The 21,099-nt window shown below is 37.6% G+C and overlaps 1 protein-coding gene across 1 annotated transcript in view; it reads left to right on the top strand.

Moving 5' to 3' along the window:
- The window catches only part of LAMC1 (laminin subunit gamma 1), a 139,358-nt gene that overhangs the window by 88,128 nt on the left and 30,131 nt on the right, over positions 1 to 21,099 (top strand). The window contains exons 5-13 of the mRNA XM_034409644.3: positions 3,925 to 4,113; positions 8,478 to 8,595; positions 8,765 to 8,863; positions 9,737 to 9,873; positions 12,251 to 12,373; positions 12,483 to 12,672; positions 14,551 to 14,663; positions 17,282 to 17,503; positions 17,925 to 18,113. Coding sequence (XP_034265535.2) covers positions 3,925 to 4,113; positions 8,478 to 8,595; positions 8,765 to 8,863; positions 9,737 to 9,873; positions 12,251 to 12,373; positions 12,483 to 12,672; positions 14,551 to 14,663; positions 17,282 to 17,503; positions 17,925 to 18,113 — 1,380 coding nt within the window. The remainder of the gene's footprint in view (positions 1 to 3,924; positions 4,114 to 8,477; positions 8,596 to 8,764; positions 8,864 to 9,736; positions 9,874 to 12,250; positions 12,374 to 12,482; positions 12,673 to 14,550; positions 14,664 to 17,281; positions 17,504 to 17,924; positions 18,114 to 21,099) is intronic.

Raw genomic sequence — 21,099 nt, 5'->3', positions numbered from 1 at the left:
TAACTTCCTCAAGAATGAAATCTCTGATCTACTTATACGAAAAGGCTTTCAAGATAAGAAATAAAAGCAATTGACTTCTTTCACTTGGCTCCTGGCATGCAGTTCTGTCTTTCTGCTTTGGTTTTGATTTTGTTCTGCAAAGATTTCTTTTGGTCTGTGGACATTGAAAACGTAAAATTTAGAATCATTTTTTGTTTTAGCATTTTGGTTGAACGTCAGATGAAGAACATCCTATTTTTGGTGATAACTGTGTGTTATAAAAGCAGTTCTGTTTTAAGCTCTACTTATTCTCCCATGGAATAGAGCACAATTTATGGGATCTGGCAATGACAGGTAGAGCTTTTTCTTGCTATGTAAATGGTTGGACAAAGCAGCAAAAATAATAATAAAAAAATCAGTAGAATAGTGTAAGGACATGAGGCAAGGTAGGAAAGGAATACTTAGGAGAGGGCTGCTTTCCTGGACCACAGATCTGTATTTCTTATAACATGCAGTTCTGATCTTAAGACACTGAAGATTCCTTAGACCAAGGACTGTGATTTGGCATGTAGTAGTAGCATCAATTTCTGAGATGTTGAGAACAGTCTACTACTCTTAGTTCCTAAAAACTACTCAGTGAGCTGAAAATAACGTAGTTCAACATCTGTTCTCTAGGTCAGCATCTCTAACAGCGATAGGAAGGGAAAAGAGAAAGAGTTTTGCTGCTAGCCCAAATTGTAATACATTGTAGTCCTTGAATTATGACCACAAATGAATCCAAAACTTCTGCTGTTAAGCAAGGCGGTTGTTAAGTAAGTTTTGCCTTGCTTTACAACCTTTGTTGCCATAGTTGTTAATCAAATAACTGCAGTTGTTAAGTGAATCTTGACTTCCCCATTGACTTTGCTTGTCAGAAACTGGCTGGGAAGGTTACAAATGATGATCACATGATCCCAAGACAGTACAACTGTCATAAGTATGTGACAGTTTACCAAGCACTTGAATTTTGATGTAAAAAACTATCATAAATTATGTTTTTCAGTGCCCCTGTAATTTTGAATGGTCACTAAACAAATGGTTGCAATCCATTTTGCAGATTATCATTTGCAGTTGCAAGATGCACCATTGGAGCTTTTTGTCACTCATTTGCCAAACACAGGCTAGAAAGTAGAGAGTGGGTCCAGGAAAGAATTAAGAAAACATTTGAAGCTCAAAAAAATTGCTGCTTCAGGATTCTGTCTTGCTTAAAAATTGATATAAATATAATGCACAAATAATTTCAATGAAAGACTTTTAAGATAAATTGCATTGTTAGGCTAAATCCTTTTAGTAACAAATCAAACTATTGGGACTTTTGATAACCTCTGATCTAGAGCAGGGGTGAAATGCTCCTGGTTCAGACAGGATCACCCGATCCGGTAGCGATGAAGGCGGGTGGTTTGGAGAACCGGTAGCAAAAATCCCTGCTCCCCCCCATGCCCAGCTGAGCCGCGCGATCATCAGAGGCTTTTTTTCTTTTAAATGGTTCTGACGATCCAAGCTGAATTGCCTGATCATCAAAGGGTTTTTAAAAAACCCTCTGCCGATCAAGGCAACTCAGCTTGGATCGTCAGAGCCATTTAAAAGAAAAAAAAAATTTTTTTTTAAAATGCCTCTGACGATCCCAGTTCTGACGATCCCAGCTGAGTTGCCTGATCGGCAGAGGGTTTTTTAAAAACCCTCTGACGATCAGGCAACTCAGCTGGGATCGTCAGAGCCTTTTGAAAGCATTTTTTTACAATCTCTTCGTGGAAGAGGTTGTAGAAAAAATGGTTTTAACAGTTTTTTAAAAATGGGCCATGCCCACCCAGTCACATTACACCCCCCCACCAAGCCACGCCCACAGAACCGGTAGTAACAAATTTTAGATTTCACCACTGATCTAGAGCAATGAGTAATGGGCAGGTATCCTCCTGAGAATTATAGAATGATCCAGGTGATAGCTCAATATATAGCACTTTCTTTGCCCAACCAGGCATGGAATGAGTTAGTGCCATAGCTTAATCATAATCATAAGTTTATTTGTCAAGCATGTATAAGATAACAGGTAAAAGTATAAACATAATTTGAATACATGAAAAGAGTAAGAGTAAACAGGGATATTAGGACAGGGACGGTAGGCACGCTGGTGTACTTATCCATGCCCCTTACAGACCTCTTAGGAATGGGGTGAGGTCAACAGTAGACAGTTTAAGGTTAAAGTTTTGGGGGTTTGGGGAAGAAACCTAGAATGCCAGTGTTTATCCCTGGCATACTTGGTTTGCTACAGTTGCACACCCATTGATCATGGGTTGAAATTACTCTCCACTCTGAAGTAGGTAAACTCCAGAATAGCTTAGTTTTTGAAAATACAGCATACTTTTTTCTTGTTATAAGAAGTGCGCTCTAATCCACAGGTTTGAAAATTCAATAGTAAAGCTTGGAGAAATTAAAAGAATATTTTCAGAAGGATGCTTTGCTTCCCAGCTTTCATTCCAGTGGTCCATGTAAATCTGTGACTTCAGCTGAAAGCGTAATAAAGCCAATGGTTAATGGCTCTTGTTCTGCTTCACATTCTAGACATGAGCAGTTACATCTGTCTGTACTAAAGAAAGCAGAAGTATATATATATATATTTTCTCACAGGATGCAGCTGGGGGGAGTCTGGTCTCATTGTTATCTTTCCCTGAAGTTTGCATGCCAGAGAGCAGAGTAACTGTGTGGGAGGGCTGTGGGAAGGGTAGAAACTGTAGCACAGCTGGGAAGACAGCTTGGTGGAAACTCCAGGGCAATCAGCAACAATTCCCAAGCCCAACATTCAGTCTGTGTGCTAGTCACTTTGTAGTGGGCAATCAAGTCAACCACACCAAGTGGAAACAGTGTAGTTGCACCAAAATGGCACTTATTACAGAATATATACCACCACCACCCCCTTGGGTGATTTTATTCCTTGCCTACTTAGCTGGAAAGAAGAGACCATTTTTAGAATTTGTAAATTTTTAGTCCGTATTCCCAATTATACAGATGTACAAATCGATCACATGGGCCATTTTCTGGTTGTAAGCCAAGGTTTAGCAAAGAATTCATGAATGAAAGGAATTCAGAAGTTCCCCACTGAAGCATCTTCAGTACAGATTCCCATATCTTGATTTGTATTCAAGATTTGGGAGAAATTAACTTATGGAACAAAAATAATTTTTCTAATTATTTTCTAATTATTTTCTAATTTTTTTGTTTTTCATACTGGGAGGGTGAAGCAGGGAATCCAGTCATCGTAGCCCTTCTGTGTTTGCTTAATTTAAAGTAGTGTAACCAAAGGCCATTCTGGCTGTGAATGAATAGGAAATAAATTATGAGAATTAAAGTCCAACACATCTGGATGTTGGGAACGTTTGATATAGGTTTTTTTTTCTTACTCGTTCAAAACCAATTTAAGGTCTTCTGCTGTAGTCGGAGCTTCAGCTTTCTAATCCAGGAGTTTCACTGATACTCTCTGGCTGTGGTACTTGTGGTATTCCTGTGAAGTAGAAAAAGAAACCACAGTAATGTTTTTTTTTGTTTTTTTTATTTTATTTTTTAAAAAAGCAGCCTAAATCTAAAGGGGAATAAAAGAAATGATTCATGTCTTCAACATGATAAAAATAGAATTTTCATTCAGGAAAAAAAATATTCTGTCAGCATAAATAGGACCAACCAAATAGGAATAATTTGGTTGTCCAATCTCTGCCTGTCATTTTTCATTTCTGGGCCATTCTAATTACCTGAATTGAGCAATTTATTTCATAAGAGAACTTGAGTTCCCAGGTCATATTAACTGTCAGTAGTATTGTAGTGGTAAGTTGACAATTTGGAAAAGTATTTTAAGCCCTTCCCCCCTACTTCACAGCCTTTTAAACTAAAACTGGGTTTGCACTCTCCAACATACAGGCTGTAACTGCAATGGACGATCACAGGAGTGTTACTTTGATCCTGAATTGTACCGATCCACTGGCCACGGTGGCCACTGCACAGGCTGTTTTGGTAACACTGATGGACCAAACTGTGAAAGATGTCGGGAGAACTTCTACCGCCTGGGAAGTGAGGAGAGCTGCCTACCATGTAGCTGCAGTCCTGTGGGTAAGTATTAAGGAGACTGCTTTTCTGCATTTTCACTTTTTCTCCGATAATGTTTACCGTAATATTGAAACGAGGGCATTTGTAGCATACTTCCAGGTTTACAAGTACTGGACTTGTATGAAAAAAAAAATCGTATTAAATCATAACGTATGTGATTGGAGCTCTCGATAAATTGCACTAAAGTGGAAAGCAAGGTGCTATGGCCAGAACGGGAAGTATATCGAAACAGTATCTGTATGTTGTAAAACTACACTACACAGATCTAAATTTAGGGCTTAGTTTAGGATCTTAATTAGGGATGGATAACTAGAGGTGGTTATAGGTCACTTATTTTTTTTCCTGCAGCCAAAGGCTACATTGAATGCAAACTAGTCAAGGAAATATTAGGCCCTGTGGGGGTAGAGACGTATTGTTATTTTAGAACCATTTTAAGTTTATTTGAGGGATTTTGGTGGCGTTTTCTAATTCAAAATGTGAGAAAAACATATGGGCAAGTTTTGGTAATTGAGACAGCTGAAAGCGCTACAGATAGTCCTCGCTTTACAAATCTTAATTGGGGCCATCAGTTTTGTTGCTAAGGAAAGCAGTCACAAAGCAAAACATCATGCATCCATCCCAGTTAGTGGTGGCAGTTGCGTTGTTAAGCAAGGGTGTCATGTGACCATGACTTACAAATTCCTGCTGGCTTCCACATTGATTTTGCTTGCTAGAATCTGATTAGGAAGGTCACAAATGGCGATTACGTGACCATGGGACATTGCAACCATTATTAACGTGCAATGGTTGCCAAAAGTCCAAATCACAATCATGTGATCATGAAGATGCTGTGGAAGTCATAAGGGCAAGGATTCATTGTACGTTAATTTTTTCAGTGCCAATGTAACTTCAAAGAGTTGCTAAACAAAGGATCATTGTTTTGGAGGGCTTCAGCTGACCATGTGTGTCCTCAGTTTCTATCTTAATCGCACAATAAGCATGATGTGCAGAGCTTTGCATTTGGACATTAATACGGGTTCTAGATATACGACTGAAAGCTTCAAATAACTTATGCATACTCTCAATCAAGACGTTATCCAATTTTCAGGTTTAAAAATCATTCACGATATCAAGCTGAGATCTCCAAATACCAGGCTGATGCAAATTGTTTTGGTTTTGTTTCAAGTATAAATAGTGCAGCATCAGGGTAGAGTGATACCGGTATATCATGTTTTATCATGCATTCAAGAATAATTTACAAACCTCAGTGAAACCCTTTAATAAATTTTATAGCACACAGGCAATCAGTATGTATTTAATCTGTATGTTGATTTAGGATATTTTGATTTTGATTTAAGATAATGTTTTTGTCTGAGTAATTATTTCTAAATAATTATAGACTAGAAAGAAAAATGTTGATTGTATATGCTAAAGGCTTCATGTAAGCGGAATAATTCCCTCTTGTTTAAATTCTGAGGGTTGATTCTGTTTGAAAAAAAATTGCCTAAAGGTGAATTAAAGACATCTTTGAAAATCAGGAGTTAGTTTCTCTTTGTCCAATTTAACACTCTCTAGAAAAGTTGGGATAGCAATTCCCATAAGTTCAATACAGCAATAATTTCAGCTATATTGATTAGGAATCCTAGTGATCTAAGAATGTCAAAGATGAGGGCTGTAAAATATTGATATTTCCTATATTTAAAAAGCAAAATGCACAGTTGAATGTGTTCCACTTGGAGATATATTTGCATTGTAAATTAGCTTATAGAGTAAAAATAATTGACTTTGTAGCTTAAGTATTGAACCATAGGAAATAACAGAACTCATGCTATTTTAGATATGGGGAAGAGACCATAGCTCCTCTATTGCATTAAGTTGTCTAGAAATTCTATCTATGGTCTACTGAATCAATTTCAGAAATTGGCATCTTTTAGAGAGATTATCTCTCTTTGTAAAATATTTGAAGGACTGTAGGTCAGATGTAATGAAATGAAATAGAAGACTCACAGATGACATCACTCCTGGTCTTCAGAAGAAAAAAAATGCAGGAGCATAAAGATTGTTTTAAATGTCATCAACCAATTCTGAATGAAAACCACAAGTAAAAATACAGAATAAAATCATTAGTGTTGAGTCACACAAAAAAAGATATCTTTGTGACTAATTAAACTATTGGAACATGGATTCTACAGAATTCTTGAACATAGTTATTCTACCCTTTGTCCTGAATGAAGTCACAAGGGAGACCTGAAAGGAATATAAAACCCTACTAGAGTGTTTAAAAATGTTTGTTCTCTTCCAAATCAGCGGAAGCCCTAACTGATTTCTTCAAATCAGATTTCCTCATGTATTTCTTTTTAAATCAGACTCTACTGAGAGCAACTTTTTTGCAAGTTGATCTATGTACATCTGGACTTCACTTCCTTGTGACATTTCTTTTGTGCATTGGATTATATAATCCAGAAGTGGTATATGTTTTACAATTTGCAGCTGCTAGCAAAGTGAGAGAGGGGAGATATTTGTGTCTGCTGTTCAGCACAAGATTCCTGCTGCTGGATCACAAATTATTGTAGCCCTGGAGGTCATCTTTTCTTTGGAACTTCAGGGCTGCCACATTTAGTGCCTGGGAAAACGGGAGGGGGGATTTGCAAAGAGTTGGTGAAGATACATAGCCATAACAACATTCTTTGCTCTGAGAGTCAAGGACGTTCAGCCTGCACTTGGGTAGGAGTGACTGGGGACTGTCTCCAGGTTGGATGGTGGATTGATTAGATCACGTGACCGACATGTGGGTGCAGGGGATGGGTCTTTGACTTTCTTTTTGATGGGGAAAACCCCGGGAACTTTCAGATTTGGCAGGAGTGGGCAAATGTGGCCCTTTTACAACCTGTGGACTTCAACTCAGCCAAGCTGTCTCAGGAATTCTGGGAGTTGAAGTCCACAGGTTGTAAAAGGGCCACATTTGCCCACCCCTGGATTTGGATTTTCCCAGATATGCCAATATGACATATCTAATAAAATGGATCTTTGAGTAATTGCTATCTTCATAGTCTTCTTTAGTTGGGGGTGTTGCTTGGAACCCTGACATTTATCTTATAAAATTCCTCAGATACATACTCAATGATTTGGCAGGTGATTGGGTGCAAAACCATGGAAGTTCAGTTCTTTCTACCTTGTGATATAGTTGTCATCAAATGTAAAATGGAGATTAATCCCAAATTGTGGGCCATTGCGGGGGAATGCCAAATGAAGAGTACAATATGGGAAATAAAGAGGTAGCACAACTAAAGAAGAAGTGTAATAAAAATTGTCCCACAGTAGCAACTGATTTCGTCACTCAGCATGTTTGCAATCCAGTTGTTACCGAATTCTGTGAATCAGTTTAGAGCTCTTTGTGGCATAACATATCTTGAGAAGTATTTCTTCTGCATTTATATTTCAAATTATTTTCATAGTTTATAAATTATTGTTAAATGGTGCTGTTCTCTAAAATGCATTACATTAACCAATTTTTTTTCTAGACTATACTGGAGATATTGTACTCAAACTACTACATATTACTAGTGGCAATGCCCACATTTTGTGGAAATTGAGGAAAGTACTAAACGACATTACTGTACTCTTACAAAATTATAAAAAGTACACTGTGAAATTCACCTTTTCCTGTTTCTTGTCAGATTTACTAATGTGAAATATTGAGAAACTAAATCCATATTTTTTTAGATCAGTGTTTAACATAAGAAATTGCGTTGATCGAAGAATTAATGTAATACCAAAGACTTTTGATGATTTGTATGTAGTGCTTTCTTCAAATATATAGACTCCATTTTTTTTTAGCTTCAAATGGAATATTGCCATCTACTTATGCAGACTGGGAATAGAACTTCTGAATATAGATGTTTAACATGTTTATTTTTCTATTTAAGTTTGCATATATAATGGGAATATTGGTGCTCCCATGTTTAATTTTTCCCTCCCTCCCTCCCTCCCTCCCTCCCTCCCTCATTTTTTTCCAGGTAAAAATATTTTTGAAATGAATTTATTATTTAAAAATAACTGTGACAGAAAAAGCTTCTCCTTTCTAAATTTAGCAAAAGGAATTTTTAAGAGAAAACTAGAAGTGGATTTTTGTGGGAAAGGACTTCTAAGCATACTTCTAGCACTCATTTAAAATACTTGGGCTAAACATATATTTAAGTATCTAAATTTTAAAAGTTTACCCATTTGCAATTATACTTTATATCTGACTTCAGCTTATGGTCCTTAGCATTTCAATAAGGAGCAATATAAAAGGGAAATCCAAAGTGTACAATGTTTCTCTAGAACTTTGCTTGAAGAGGAATAAATCACTATGAGGGAGTACTTTTAACCTTATTTTGTTTTTACAGGCTCCCTCAGCACACAGTGTGACAATTATGGACGCTGCAGTTGTAAACTTGGTGTGATGGGTGACAAGTGTGATAGGTGTCAGCCTGGCTTCCATTCTCTTACGGAGGCTGGATGCAGGTAAAAGTGACCTGGTCCTATAAGTAAAGGTGAAGATGGACAAACCTGTGTCTAGATGTGTGCAAAATATTCTATTAGAGGATGAAACAATCCATATTAGAACATTTGCACATCTCTGGTTCCTTCATTCTTCCCAGGGTTCCAACTAGGCTCTTTTCTTCTTGTTCAGGCGCTGCTCCTGCAATCCAGCTGGCAGCACAGATGAGTGCAATGTAGAAACAGGCCGCTGCACTTGTAAAGACAATGTGGAAGGGTTCAACTGTGAAAGGTAAAACAATTTCTAGTAGGTGGAATCAAGTGCTGAATTGAGTGTGTTCTTGTATCCTCCATACAAGGAAATCAGAGCAACCTCCATGCAGATTACTCAGATGTTTTTGTTCGAAAATCCTGAGGTTGATCAAGCTAAGTGCTACCTGGATAGATCTACCTGGATACATCTAAGGTATCCAGGTAGATCTGTCCTCATCAACTCTTATTCCAGATTGTGGAGAAGGAAAATTTTGAATTGGGATTATTTTGGTTGTTTGGAAATTTCATATTATTGGGGAAGCCACTGTTGGCAGATGTGTCATCTTCCAGCCTGCCTGCCTAGTTTTTTGCTGCCCAACTTGCAGAAGTGCAGCCCATCCAGAACTATTACTCCACCTATTGTTTCTGAAAAAAATGACTTCTGTAGCAATAGCATTTACTATAGAAAATATTAGCATTACCATAATATGATAATATTGTTGTAGAAAACATGGAGTGGATTTAATTGACTGTGACAGATTCAGGTCATTAAACATCCCTGTACTTGAGCATATATGTAGAAACACTTTCCTTCAGTTCGCAGATATAGTCAAAGCAATGATATGTTCACCATAGTTAAATCTCTATAATCCAAGCTTCTTTTGCTTAGTGGTCAGAATGTCAGTGTAAATTCTGCCTTCTTTTATTTTCATCTCACAGCATTTTCTCAGGGTGCTGGCTGTGATTTTAAATGAAGGGAAATGCTACCACATTTTAGCATGAAGTTCTGCTATGGGTGTATATAATGTATTATAGATATGGCTTTTAGCCCAGTTTAAAGTCTTTCCTTAATATATGACTGCAGAAACATAAAAGTCAGATTATGAATTTCAGTGTTTTCTTTTACTTTTAGATGTAAACCTGGCTTTTTTAATCTGGATTCTGACAATCCTAGGGGATGTATTCCCTGTTTCTGTTTTGGACATTCCTCTGTTTGTACCAATGCCGTCGGATACAGTACCTCCAAAATTACATCCACCTTCCAAACAGGTAAATTTAAACTTCAGTTTTTCTTGGATTAGGTTACCATGCCATGTAAGACATAATGCTTTGAACACATTCATCAGTTTATTTTCTTTTGAGCAGAAGCATTGGTGCATTCACAATATAACATGATATAACATACTTGTGTTCCAGTAATAAAAATCAAAACTTGAAATCAATAAAATAAAAGAGGGCAAATTAACTTGCCTATGCTAACTTTAAATAGTCAATTTGTTGAGCAATTAGGAGAATGAAACATGTAATTATACTATAACAAGCTATAATATTCTAAGTAGGTGTTATATAATCAATGGTATCGTACAATTTCTAACTTTCAGCTTCAGTTGCTTCATAGCTTGACTCAGAGTTGTCTGGTGTGCGGCCGAGAACAGCTTTTTAAAAAACTTTGCAATTCTAGAATTCTTCTTAATCAAAGCATAATAGCAAGTTTTGTCATTGTTTTTCAGTTATTCAGTTGCTTCCAACTCTTAATTGTCCAATGGGTATCAGTTCATCAGGACTGTTAGCAATTCTTGTTTGAATTCTCCAAAGCCTGTGTGTTTATGTAATACTCTTGCCATATTTTCTAATTGCCTTTCATTTTCCCAAGCATTGGGATCTTATCCAGGGTCTTTTGTTTTCAAATATTTCCAAACTATTTAAACATAGCTTTATTATTCATTTTTTTTAGTGAGCAGTCTAGTTTTGCTTCAGCTAATATTGAGTAATTTGTTCTTTTTGCAATCCAAGGTATTTTCAGAATTTTTCTCCAGACCAATGATCTAGTTCAGGAGCATCTGTTTTTCTTCATTCTGCCTTCCTGATGGTTCACCTTTCACAGCCATGGTTACAACTAGAGAAACCGTAGCCTTGACAATATTTACCTTTGTTGCCACTGTGATGTCTTTGCACTTTAATCCTATAATGTCTAGTTTTGTCAAAGCCTTTTTTACTTTTAAAAGCATTTTTTCTACAACCTCTTCGGCCAAAAAAATGTTTTTAAAAGTAAAAAAAAAAAGCTTCTGATGATCGCGCGGCTCAGCTGGGAGTTCTAGTCCCACCTTAGGTACAAAAGCCAGCTGAGTGACATTGGTCAGCTACTCTCTCATACCTAGACAAGGAGGTATTGGCAAACTATTTTTGAAATCCTGCCAAGGAATCTGCAGGGATTTTTCCATAATTCTCCTCCGAGACTATATTGTGGCCTTGAGGTCACAGGCATTGACTCACCTTAGCTTTATAGTTGTTGCAACAGTTGTTGTAACAGTTGTTGCATATTTATCATGTGAAAATTTGTTCAGACATTGTGATAACCATCCATTACGACAGAGGGGTGGGGGGTTCCCATAGAAGCTGTCAATTGAAAAATAGTCCTGGAATCCTTGATCAAGAAGCAAATACTAGTTACTGAAAATCGTATTTATTTCTTTATTTAGCCCTAGGGTTCCATGAAACATAGTTTGAAAAATTCTATATTAAGCCATGTACCTCTCTCTCACAAACCATTCCAGGCTACACGAACTAGATAAAACAAATCCCAAATGGGATGTGTTTGCAATGTCAGGCTCTATTTTGAGTTATTGCTCCCAGATTAGCCTAGGATTAGTTATTGGCTTGTGAGTTTTGCTATCTGGTAAAACATTTGATTTCGGAGAGATTTATCTGCTGTAGGTAAGAAGCAAAGTGAGAGAAGATAAATTGCATGAAATAATATGCTGAACATGTGTAACCAATAAGGATAAGCCAATAGTTTTGCTCATGATAACTTGCAAATGATGTGACTGGAAAAGAGTGGAAAAATAAAAATTGGAGCTACTTCATTGTACATATATAAAACTGTGTTTGATCAAATGATCAATAAAAATCCATTGACTAGAAAGGTTGATATTTTCTTTTCATTGCTACTTTGTCAGCAGAATTAATCTCAACATTTGTGAAGGAGGCCAAGTACCAGATGGCTGAATTAGGTCTATTCTGTTCCAGTTTACACTTAATAACACAAGCTTCTCAGCTTTTTATTTATTTATTCATTCATTTATCAGATTTAGAGACCACCCATCTCACTCACAGAGCAACTTTGGGCAAGTCTCTAAATCTGATAAATAAACTCTTGTGGCTAAGATCAAGTCTACTATCTATTCTTACCAGTTTAATAACACACGCAGTGGCAATTTCTATCATCCCTGAAGCAGGATTTTCTCCCTACATGGTTTGTGTAACAGGTTTCTTAAATCACAACAGACTGTTTTCAATCAGTGTTGAAATCTGTTTCCTTTTCATGATAGAATTCACAGAGCAAATGGATATTCAAGTTATTTCTTCATGTATTAAGTAGAGCGAATTCAACTTTTAACATAAGATGGTTTCTTCTTGTGACTTTCAGGAAAGGAAAACTGGCATGCGGAACAGAGAGATGGCTCTGAAATCTCCATTCGCTGGATACCTGAGACTCAAGAAATATCTGTAATCTCAGATACACCTTTTCCCATCTATTTCAGCACACCAGGTACAAAGGAAGAATGATTATTTATACATAGATTATATAAGCATGTTTGCCAAAAAACTTTCTACCTTTTACCTTTACTTGAATGTGGATTTTGTTGCTTTTGTCTCAGGCAAATTCCTTGGAAATCAATTGCTAAGTTATGGGCAAAACCTGTCATTCTCTTTTCGGGTCGATAAGCGAGACACTCGCCTTTCTGCTGAGGACATAGTCCTTGAAGGTGCTGGACTAAGAGTATCTGTACCTTTGATTGCTCAAGGCAACTCCTATCCCAGTGAGAACACTCTGAAATATTCATTCAGGTAAAGGTATCTGTATGTTCTAATCTGGAAAATGTCAGAATTGCCTGGAGGTAAAGATTCTGGTTAAAGTTTTTTATTTGCACAGCTTAAAATATTAGAACAAATTACTATAAGTGGAATATTTCTTTGCCTTAGATTGTAAATAAATAGTGCGAAATGAATGATTTTGATACGACCTTGGGGAATTAGAAATTACTAAAATGTGTTATATCGGGGGGGGGGAGAATATAAAATTGTAGTTTTTGAAAGAAAAAAAATACTAAATTGTAGTAAAAATACTAAACTGAAGTTTTAAGGGATACAACTCTGTTTGGAGGCATCAACTTTTGCTCTGTGATAGTAATAATGTGGCAGAGTACACTATACCGAAATATTTATTTTCTCCTATACTTGAGAGGTCATCTGCTTTTATGATGGATTTAATGGTTATGTAAGATTTTATTTTTAATAATATTTGGGGCAGAACACCCTCCCCCCCATCAATTAATTATCTACAACAGGGAGTGGAGACAACCCAGCCAAAACTAAGCACTTTGCAACCTCATTAACTTTAATAGAGGAGAAATAATACTTGTTATTCCTTTTCTGGTTTTAAAGCCATGTAGCTCTAAGCATTTAACTATCGCTGAGTTCCCAGCTGAACATTCCATTAAAATCTTAAGTTCAGTAATTCAGCATTTCTTTTTAAGTTGATTGAAGCTTCCAATCTGTAAGGTAAGATGTGTGGGGGAGTTCAATGAGCAATATGGTTGAAAGCAGCAGTTGCAAATTGATAGGTAAGAAGCAGCCTTTATCTTGATTTTGCTCATTCTTGCTCCCCTCACCACACATTTTATGTGCTTTTAGCTGATCTCCCATCTAGGCAGTTTAATATGAACAAACCAGCTTGGTTTCAAAGTAAACTCAAGCAGCTTTCTCTAGCTATTCTCTTCCCTGTGCACAATTTTCTGTCCTATCCTGTCCTGGACATTGGAATGATTTTAGATGGGCTTGCTGGAAAGCATAGTCCCCAAGATTTTGCAGACTGAAAGCAAGCCATTAAAACAGAAGTAGACAACTCCAGGCCCCAGAGCTATGTGAGTCCTCAAACTTCATGCTTGTTTTAGAGTTTCCTTCATACAGAATTGCTAAAAATTGAAATTCCTGTCCCTTTGAGTAAAAATAATGTGTGAGAAATATAGTTTTAATTCCCCCCAACCTGCAACAAGAAAAAAAATTAGAAAATACTGGTGCTACTTATGTCTGTGATGTGGCCTTACGTACTTTGCATCTCTGACACCCCTGTTATGGTCCCCATTCTTAATTTCTTCTCCAAAAGGTTAAGCGTGGTTGATCAGGCTTGCATTAAAAATGTCTTAGGATCCTAGTCCTAGGGAACGGGTGAGGAGTAAGTGATACTCAGTACATGCAGAAGTCTTGTTCAGCCTTGAATGTACCTTCCCTCTGTTTCCTCACCAGCAGAGAAGGGAACTGTTTTTAGTTGACGGGTTAGGATGTGGAGCAAAGTACCTCTGCCCTTACCAAGAATATATCCATAGCTACAGTAGGGTGGTTTATGACCATGTTGCTGGGTAGGTGATGGATCCTCTGTTCAGGTGACTAACTACCAGTGGCTGTTTCCTAAGTTTTAATTTGGGTTAGTCTGAAGTGCAAGTGCAGGGAGTAATTGGGAAGTTGTGAATGTGCCTATTTACTTGCCCAAGGACAGCGGAAGAAACAAGGCAAATGCATATGAACTTGTATTTTATTGAATGCTAGCAGAAGGGAGAGATGCTGCTACCCAATAATATCAAGACAAATCCTATTTAAAAGCAACATGTCTACCAGTCAGGTTAATTCTTTGGCATTTAAAACTGTTTCAATGCTATTTCCCTTTAGGCTCCATGAAGCAACAGATTACCCTTGGAGGCCTTCTCTTACTCCCTTTGAATTCCAAAAGCTGCTCCATAACTTAACAGCTATCAAGATTCGTGGAACCTACAGTGAGAGGAGTAAGTTGGTGGCAATTGCTGATGATCAAACTGAGTGAATGTTAAGAAATACCTTTCTTTGCAGTTGCACCTACCTTGCAGAATTCTTGGAATGTTTGTAGTGTTTCTTCCAAAGTTTTGTTGTATGGAAAAACCATTTCGTTCAAACAAGTCTTTGCTTTTATCAGAAAGATGGATCTTGATTAGTCTGTTTTATGTTCCATGCCTGTTTCTTTTCTTTAAAAAAAAAATATTGTAGTGTTAACTATTTTACTGCATAAATGGTGGCCCCACTCATTTATGGTATGATTTTCAACACGCAAAGCCCAAAGGGGTCATTAGACTTAGAGAATGTGCATCCCTATCTTAGAGCATTCCTTGTTTCATTTTACGATCCTTCTACTTATTTCATAAAATTGGTCATAGTAATATCTCCCCATTGAAGATTTGGGATATTAGAAGTCTTCACTTTTTTTCATTACGATGCTATCCTGCCTCATCCCTGAAAGTTTTCAATTTGAATGAAGTAGCTTGCCACCTAGGTTGCCAAAAATATAGCACATACTGTACACATATAGTTGCATTAAAAGGGTCCACATAGCTAAGGAGGAAATGACTTCACTCAAGGGAAAAAATACCGAGATCCTGATAGGATTTACATTCTTCTATTGTTAACGTGCAGGATCACCTAGGGTTGTGGCTGGAACTACCACCCCAAATATTTAAACAACTTTACATCAACAGTCAGCACCATAGAAGTTGTGGTGTACGTGAGGCAGAGCTGTTCTTAAAGCTGTTCTGAGGCAGCAGTTATAGGGCAAGCCCAGTTTTGAAGAGGAATCCCAGCCCTGGTTGGGTTGAAAGTTAAGAGAGAAGGGGGAAGGAAATGCTCTTTTCTCTAGAATGCCTGGTTTTGCTGAACTCCCTCAAAGTGAAACATTAATTCAGCTCTGAAATACCAATCCATCTGTCAATCTGCAAAGGTGGGAGTTGTTCCAGGATTTTTTTCCCTGAGGATATATGCAGAAGGAATGGTGTGTGTAAATAAGTTTCTTGCATTCCTTACCCACCCATGCTTTTACAGGGAGAGTGTTTGGCTGGTTGCCACATCTGTGTGCTTCTCAGCCTTTACTGTACAAAGGCAAGATATCTGCCCACAGTGGTATCTTGACATCATGAGTAGGCCCTGGTCTTAAAGTAATACTGACTCCTTGAACACCTTGCTTAGAAATTAGGAACCAGATAAATAATTTGATTATGGTTTGGCAAAATGTTGTAATCCTTGTTTTTTATTGTATATCACCCAGAGTCACTTCAGGTGAGATGGGCAACTTCTTACAGTAAAAGAAAATGTGCCCTATGGCCTTAACTATAATAACTCTCTTTTCTTTCTAATTATAATTAAAATGTTATTTTTTTAAAAAGTAAGAATAGAATCCTACAAAATCTTTGATTTAAAACTATTGAGGTGCATTGATAAGTCTTGATTGATTATGTGGGGAGCCAGCATCATAATTTCCTTTTGTTGCTATCTAAGGCAAAACCATGATTAAGGCAAAGGAAGGGCTAATCCAGTGAGTAAAAAGACAGCCAGGGCCATCTTCCTTAGCTTGGTTTCAGACCAAGAAGTAATTATAACACATGGTTCATTTGTTAGAAAATAACCTTTGCCTAGGTGTTACTGCTCAAACGTTAATGAGCTCACAAAATATCTTGGATGGAAGTATACCATTGTGTTGAATGGGAACTAAGGGAATCTCCTCAAATCCTTTTTCTAAATCAAGAGACTACTCCGGTTAACACGTTGAAGCAGCACATTAAAGTGGCACACTTGGCAGAGTCAAGCATGACCTGTAAATCCAATGTTTTAACAATCAGAAATGATTGTTAATGATTTATCATTATCAAAATCATTCCCCAATGATTTTTTTTTATATTTTGCCATACAACTTTTTGATCAGTGCAAAAGATACATTTTGATAGGCAACCCCAGTCATCTCCAATTCTGACACAAAGGACAAAGCAGCCAAATTATTAAGAACGCACAATATTTCCTCAGGGTCTTGGAAGCGAGTATTGCTTGATGCTGGATAAATTTACGTGATGCTTTAAATTATGATGACAGGGATGTTGTTCTATAATTGTATTTTATTGTGTGTGTGCATGTGCATGTTTAAATGCTCTGTTTATGTTGTTAAGATGATAAATCACGGGGAATCCTGGATTCTTGAGCCATAGAAATGAGATATAACAATCAATTGGGGATTTATGTCAAGTCGAAACCCACAAGACAGACTTCCTGCTCCCCTCCCAAATATCAATTTAAAAATATGGGAGAAAATGCTGTGAATAGCAACAGAAGGCCAAGGTTATTGGTGACACTTGAGATGTTGGTTCATGGAACTCTTTTCTCTCCTTCCATATCAGCCAATCAGAAAACAATGCTGATGCGAAAGCTAGGAGAAAAAAATAACTTTTTATGACTGATGTGGCTATGGTTGGAAACTCTAAACAAATCCAGCTTTGTAAGTTTGTGTGACTTGCCTGGAAGCAGTGGAGCTCCTTTACTGTGCTATGGAGATTTGTTAACATCTCCTACACATCTTACTCATCTTGATGACTTTGTTTTTTTTCTTCAGGTGCTGGGTATTTGGATGATGTTACTCTTGTGAGCGCTCACCCTGGGCATGGAATACCAGCAACTTGGGTGGAGAATTGTATGTGTCCAGCAGGATACTTGGGGCAGTTCTGTGAAACCTGTGCCCAGGGCTACAGAAGGGAGACTCCAAATCTCGGACCTTATAGTCCTTGCGTGCCATGTTTCTGCAATGAGCACAGTGAAACCTGCAACCCCGAATCTGGTAAAGAGAATCATGGAGATATTGTTAGTGCTAGGTTTTGTTGCACTTTGATGTCCTGGATGTGATGATTATCTAGACCAGTATTATTCAACTTTGATAATTTAAAGATGAATGGACTTCAACTGGTGGGGGAATTCTGGGAGTTGAAGTCCACACATATTCATGATGCTATGGTTCAGAAACATTGACCTAGATTATCTCCTTGAATGAATGCCCTACTAATCTAATATTCTTTATTTTAGTTTTTAAATGTCATATTCCATTCTTTTTATATATAAAAGCATATTGCTTTATCTACTCCTTTCCCTTGTCTATGTCTAAAACAGGATATTGTGCCATATCAGGAGAATCTCCTGTCAGAAAGCTGCTGCCCTAGTGTTTCAGCCTCTGGATGATAAGCTTTCCTCTCTTTATCCCCCAGGAGCATGTGACTGCAGAGATAACACTGCAGGTCCTCACTGTGAGAAGTGCAGTGATGGTTATTACGGTGATGCCACCACAGGCACCTCTTCAGATTGCCAGCCATGTCCATGTCCCGGGGGTTCAAGCTGTGCTGTAGTTCCCAAGACCAAGGAAGTGGTCTGTACCAGTTGTCCAGCTGGAACCACAGGTATGCTCTTGTCGGATTCTCATTATGAAGACACAGCTTTGGCAAGCTCTGTTGCACTGCTGGGTAGAGGAGTAATGAATGGACTTGAATTCGTTCTGTTTTTTTTTCCAGCAAACATAGACTTTTTCAAATATAAATTCAGTTATATTGAATCTCATTTTTATGTAACAAACAAGCAAAGGAGAATTATTTGAATAAGGATGGAAATGCCAATTTCTGGATCAATCATTCTGGAAATGCAATTTCTATGACAGCCCTGGAGCCTGGACCAAAAATATAAATGTAGGAGCTTCATTTAGGCACTCCTATTACAAATTACTGGATGATAGCAATAGCACTTAGACTTATAAACCACTTCACAGTGCTTTTCAGCCCTCTCTAAGCAGTTTACAGAGTCAGCATATTGCCCCCAACAATCTGGATCATCAGTTTACCGATCTCAGAAGGATGGAAGGCTGAATCAACCTCGAGACTGTGAAAATTGAACTGCTGAACTGCTAGCAGCTAGCAGAATTAGCCTGCACTACTGCATTCTAATCACTGCACCACCACGGCTCAATAATTACACATGATAGTAATTTATAACTCCTTCCTTCCTTCCTTCCTTCCTTCCTTCCTTCCTTCCTTCCTTCCTTCCTTCCTTCCTTCCTTCCTTCCCTCCCTCCCTCCCTCCCTCCCTCCCTCCCTCCCTCCTCAAAGGATTTATTTCCCCAGTAGAATTTCATACATTGATCCTGGTTATCCATTCAGTGGAGAAATCAACCTTGCAGCCCATTAAAATGGAAAACCTGTTTCAAAAACATGTGTGGCAAATTTCCAGGAAAGCATAAAAAAATAGCCTTTTAAAATGCGTGGACCCATCCACCATTAGAGCTGGTGGAAGAAATCACACTCTTTTTCTTTTTTATGACTGAACAATGTTAGAGTTGCCCCAAGGAATAAAGAAATTGGCCAATCTTGGCAAATGTGTCACTCTTAGAGAAGGCAGCTTTCAGATGGTTGCACAGAGTGTCTGTCCATGACCCAACTTGTCTGAGTCGTAAAAGTAAACAAAATCAACTTTGCTGTTCATTTCTGAATGCTGGATTTATTGAGGGTGTGTTCAGTGTTCTTTATTTTTTTTTTTCCTTATCATTCTGAACAGCCATGCTTCAGGCTGAGATCCTGATTTCTCCAGTCTTTTGCTTCTAACTCTTTATTTTCTCTCCTATCAATTGATTGCTAGATAACCATTACCATAACCTGCCTAGAGGCTATGGGTTTTACAGAAATGTGGCATCCAGAGCTTAGTGCATGCTTACACTTTTCAAAATTTTAAGTGGATCATCCCAGTCTATAAATGATCCCATGTTGTATAGGGGCCCTATGCACTTGTAGAAAACCTTTTTTAAAAGTGGAAAAATTCATGTAACCTATTTCACATTTGGAAGCCATTAGGAGAAATATTCTATGATGTAGAGCAAAAAGCCTCCTACTAAATATATGATAAATAGGTTCTTCTTTTATCTACCTATTCCCCAAATATTTTTGCCTCCCTCTTAGATTATAAAATGAATTGTGCTTTTTTCCTCTTAAAGTTGCTGTTAAGTCTTGTTTCTTACATCCCAGATTTCCCCAAATTTGGCACCTTTCAGCTGTGTGAATTTCAACTACCAAAATTGTCAGTGGAAGCTCTGCTAGCTCAGAAATTCTAGAAGTTAAGCTCTGCACATTTGGAGAACACCCAGGTTGGGGAAAGGTTGTTTAAGGAAGTTCCTTTGAAACATTACTACACTGTGTTGTTAAACTCTGGTTTCCATTTATCCTTTGATCTTTCCATTCCTCTAATGTTACTTCTTGTCAGATGATGGTTTATGTACTATTTGCCTTTTCTTTGTTTTTGCTCTGCTTCTTAACTCTGGAATTTGTTACCAGCTGTAGCTTGGTAAAAGTAAGTACAGTCCCATTTTCAAAAAGCAATGAATTTATTGGTTGTTCTATGCAACTTCTGCATGTCACTTGAAGTCCATATTGCATGTCAGTCTGCCGTTATGTTCCCTTCCCTTTTATCAGTAAGAACAGTTTTTAAAAGAAACTTGTAGCTGTTTTATTATTCAGCGTTTCCTTCTATTTCTTTTTGCCACCATCATCACCATCTTCACGCCAATAAACACAGATACAAAACTTAAAATACAGGGAAATCAAACTTGAAACAACTAACAATGAAAGGAAAATGCCAACTAATTTTTGCAAGCCATAGCTATTGCTAGAAACTTGGCAACTTTTCTAGTGGCTGCCCAAGTTAAGTCTTGTTAAAAGAGGTTGCAACGTAGTCATTCTATGAAACTACAGAGGAGAGTTTTATGTCTGGACTGCCTCAAGGGTCATTTTCAGTGCTTTGCAGTGGGTGTTTTAATAATTGGAGCATTATTTCCAAAGGATCTGGTTAAAATACTGGATTTATGAATGGAAAATGCAATCCTTATTTCCTAAGTGCTTTCATTGGCTTTGGAAAAGCTTCTTTCTTTTCTTCCTTTTTTGTTGTTATAAGTGGTGTATTACTGGTAAGCCACATTGTGTTTCTGTCCCTGTAGAAAAAGATCTGAATAACAAATAAGCAGGTCTCTGGAAAGCTCATTCAGAGTTCTAGTCATTCATAGAATATAGACTCATAGGCTGGAAGGATCTTTGAAGGTCTTCCAATCCAAATGACATTACATCGATGTCAGGGTCTTGTCATCTTCTGTTTCACTTTTTTGACACAGTATATATGCCTCTTAAGGATGCTGAGTCCTCATCTGATCTGTATTCTTAGTGGGCAAGCTGATTTATTGGGTTTTTCAATTACAGGTAGTCCTTGGCTTACAACAGTTCATCCAGTGATTGTTTGAAGTTATAAGGGCACTGAAAATGACCATTTTTCACACTTACGAATATTGCAGCATCCCCATGGTCACATGATTTATATTTGGATGCTTAGCAACTGGCTCATATTTATGACGGTTGC

This window comes from Pantherophis guttatus, chromosome 3, assembly GCF_059756535.1.
Source record: "Pantherophis guttatus breed Tessera chromosome 3, ASM5975653v1, whole genome shotgun sequence".
Lineage (NCBI taxonomy): Eukaryota > Metazoa > Chordata > Lepidosauria > Squamata > Colubridae > Pantherophis > Pantherophis guttatus.
The sequence above is the reverse complement of the archived record's forward strand: the minus strand, read 5'-3'. Positions and strand labels throughout refer to the sequence as shown.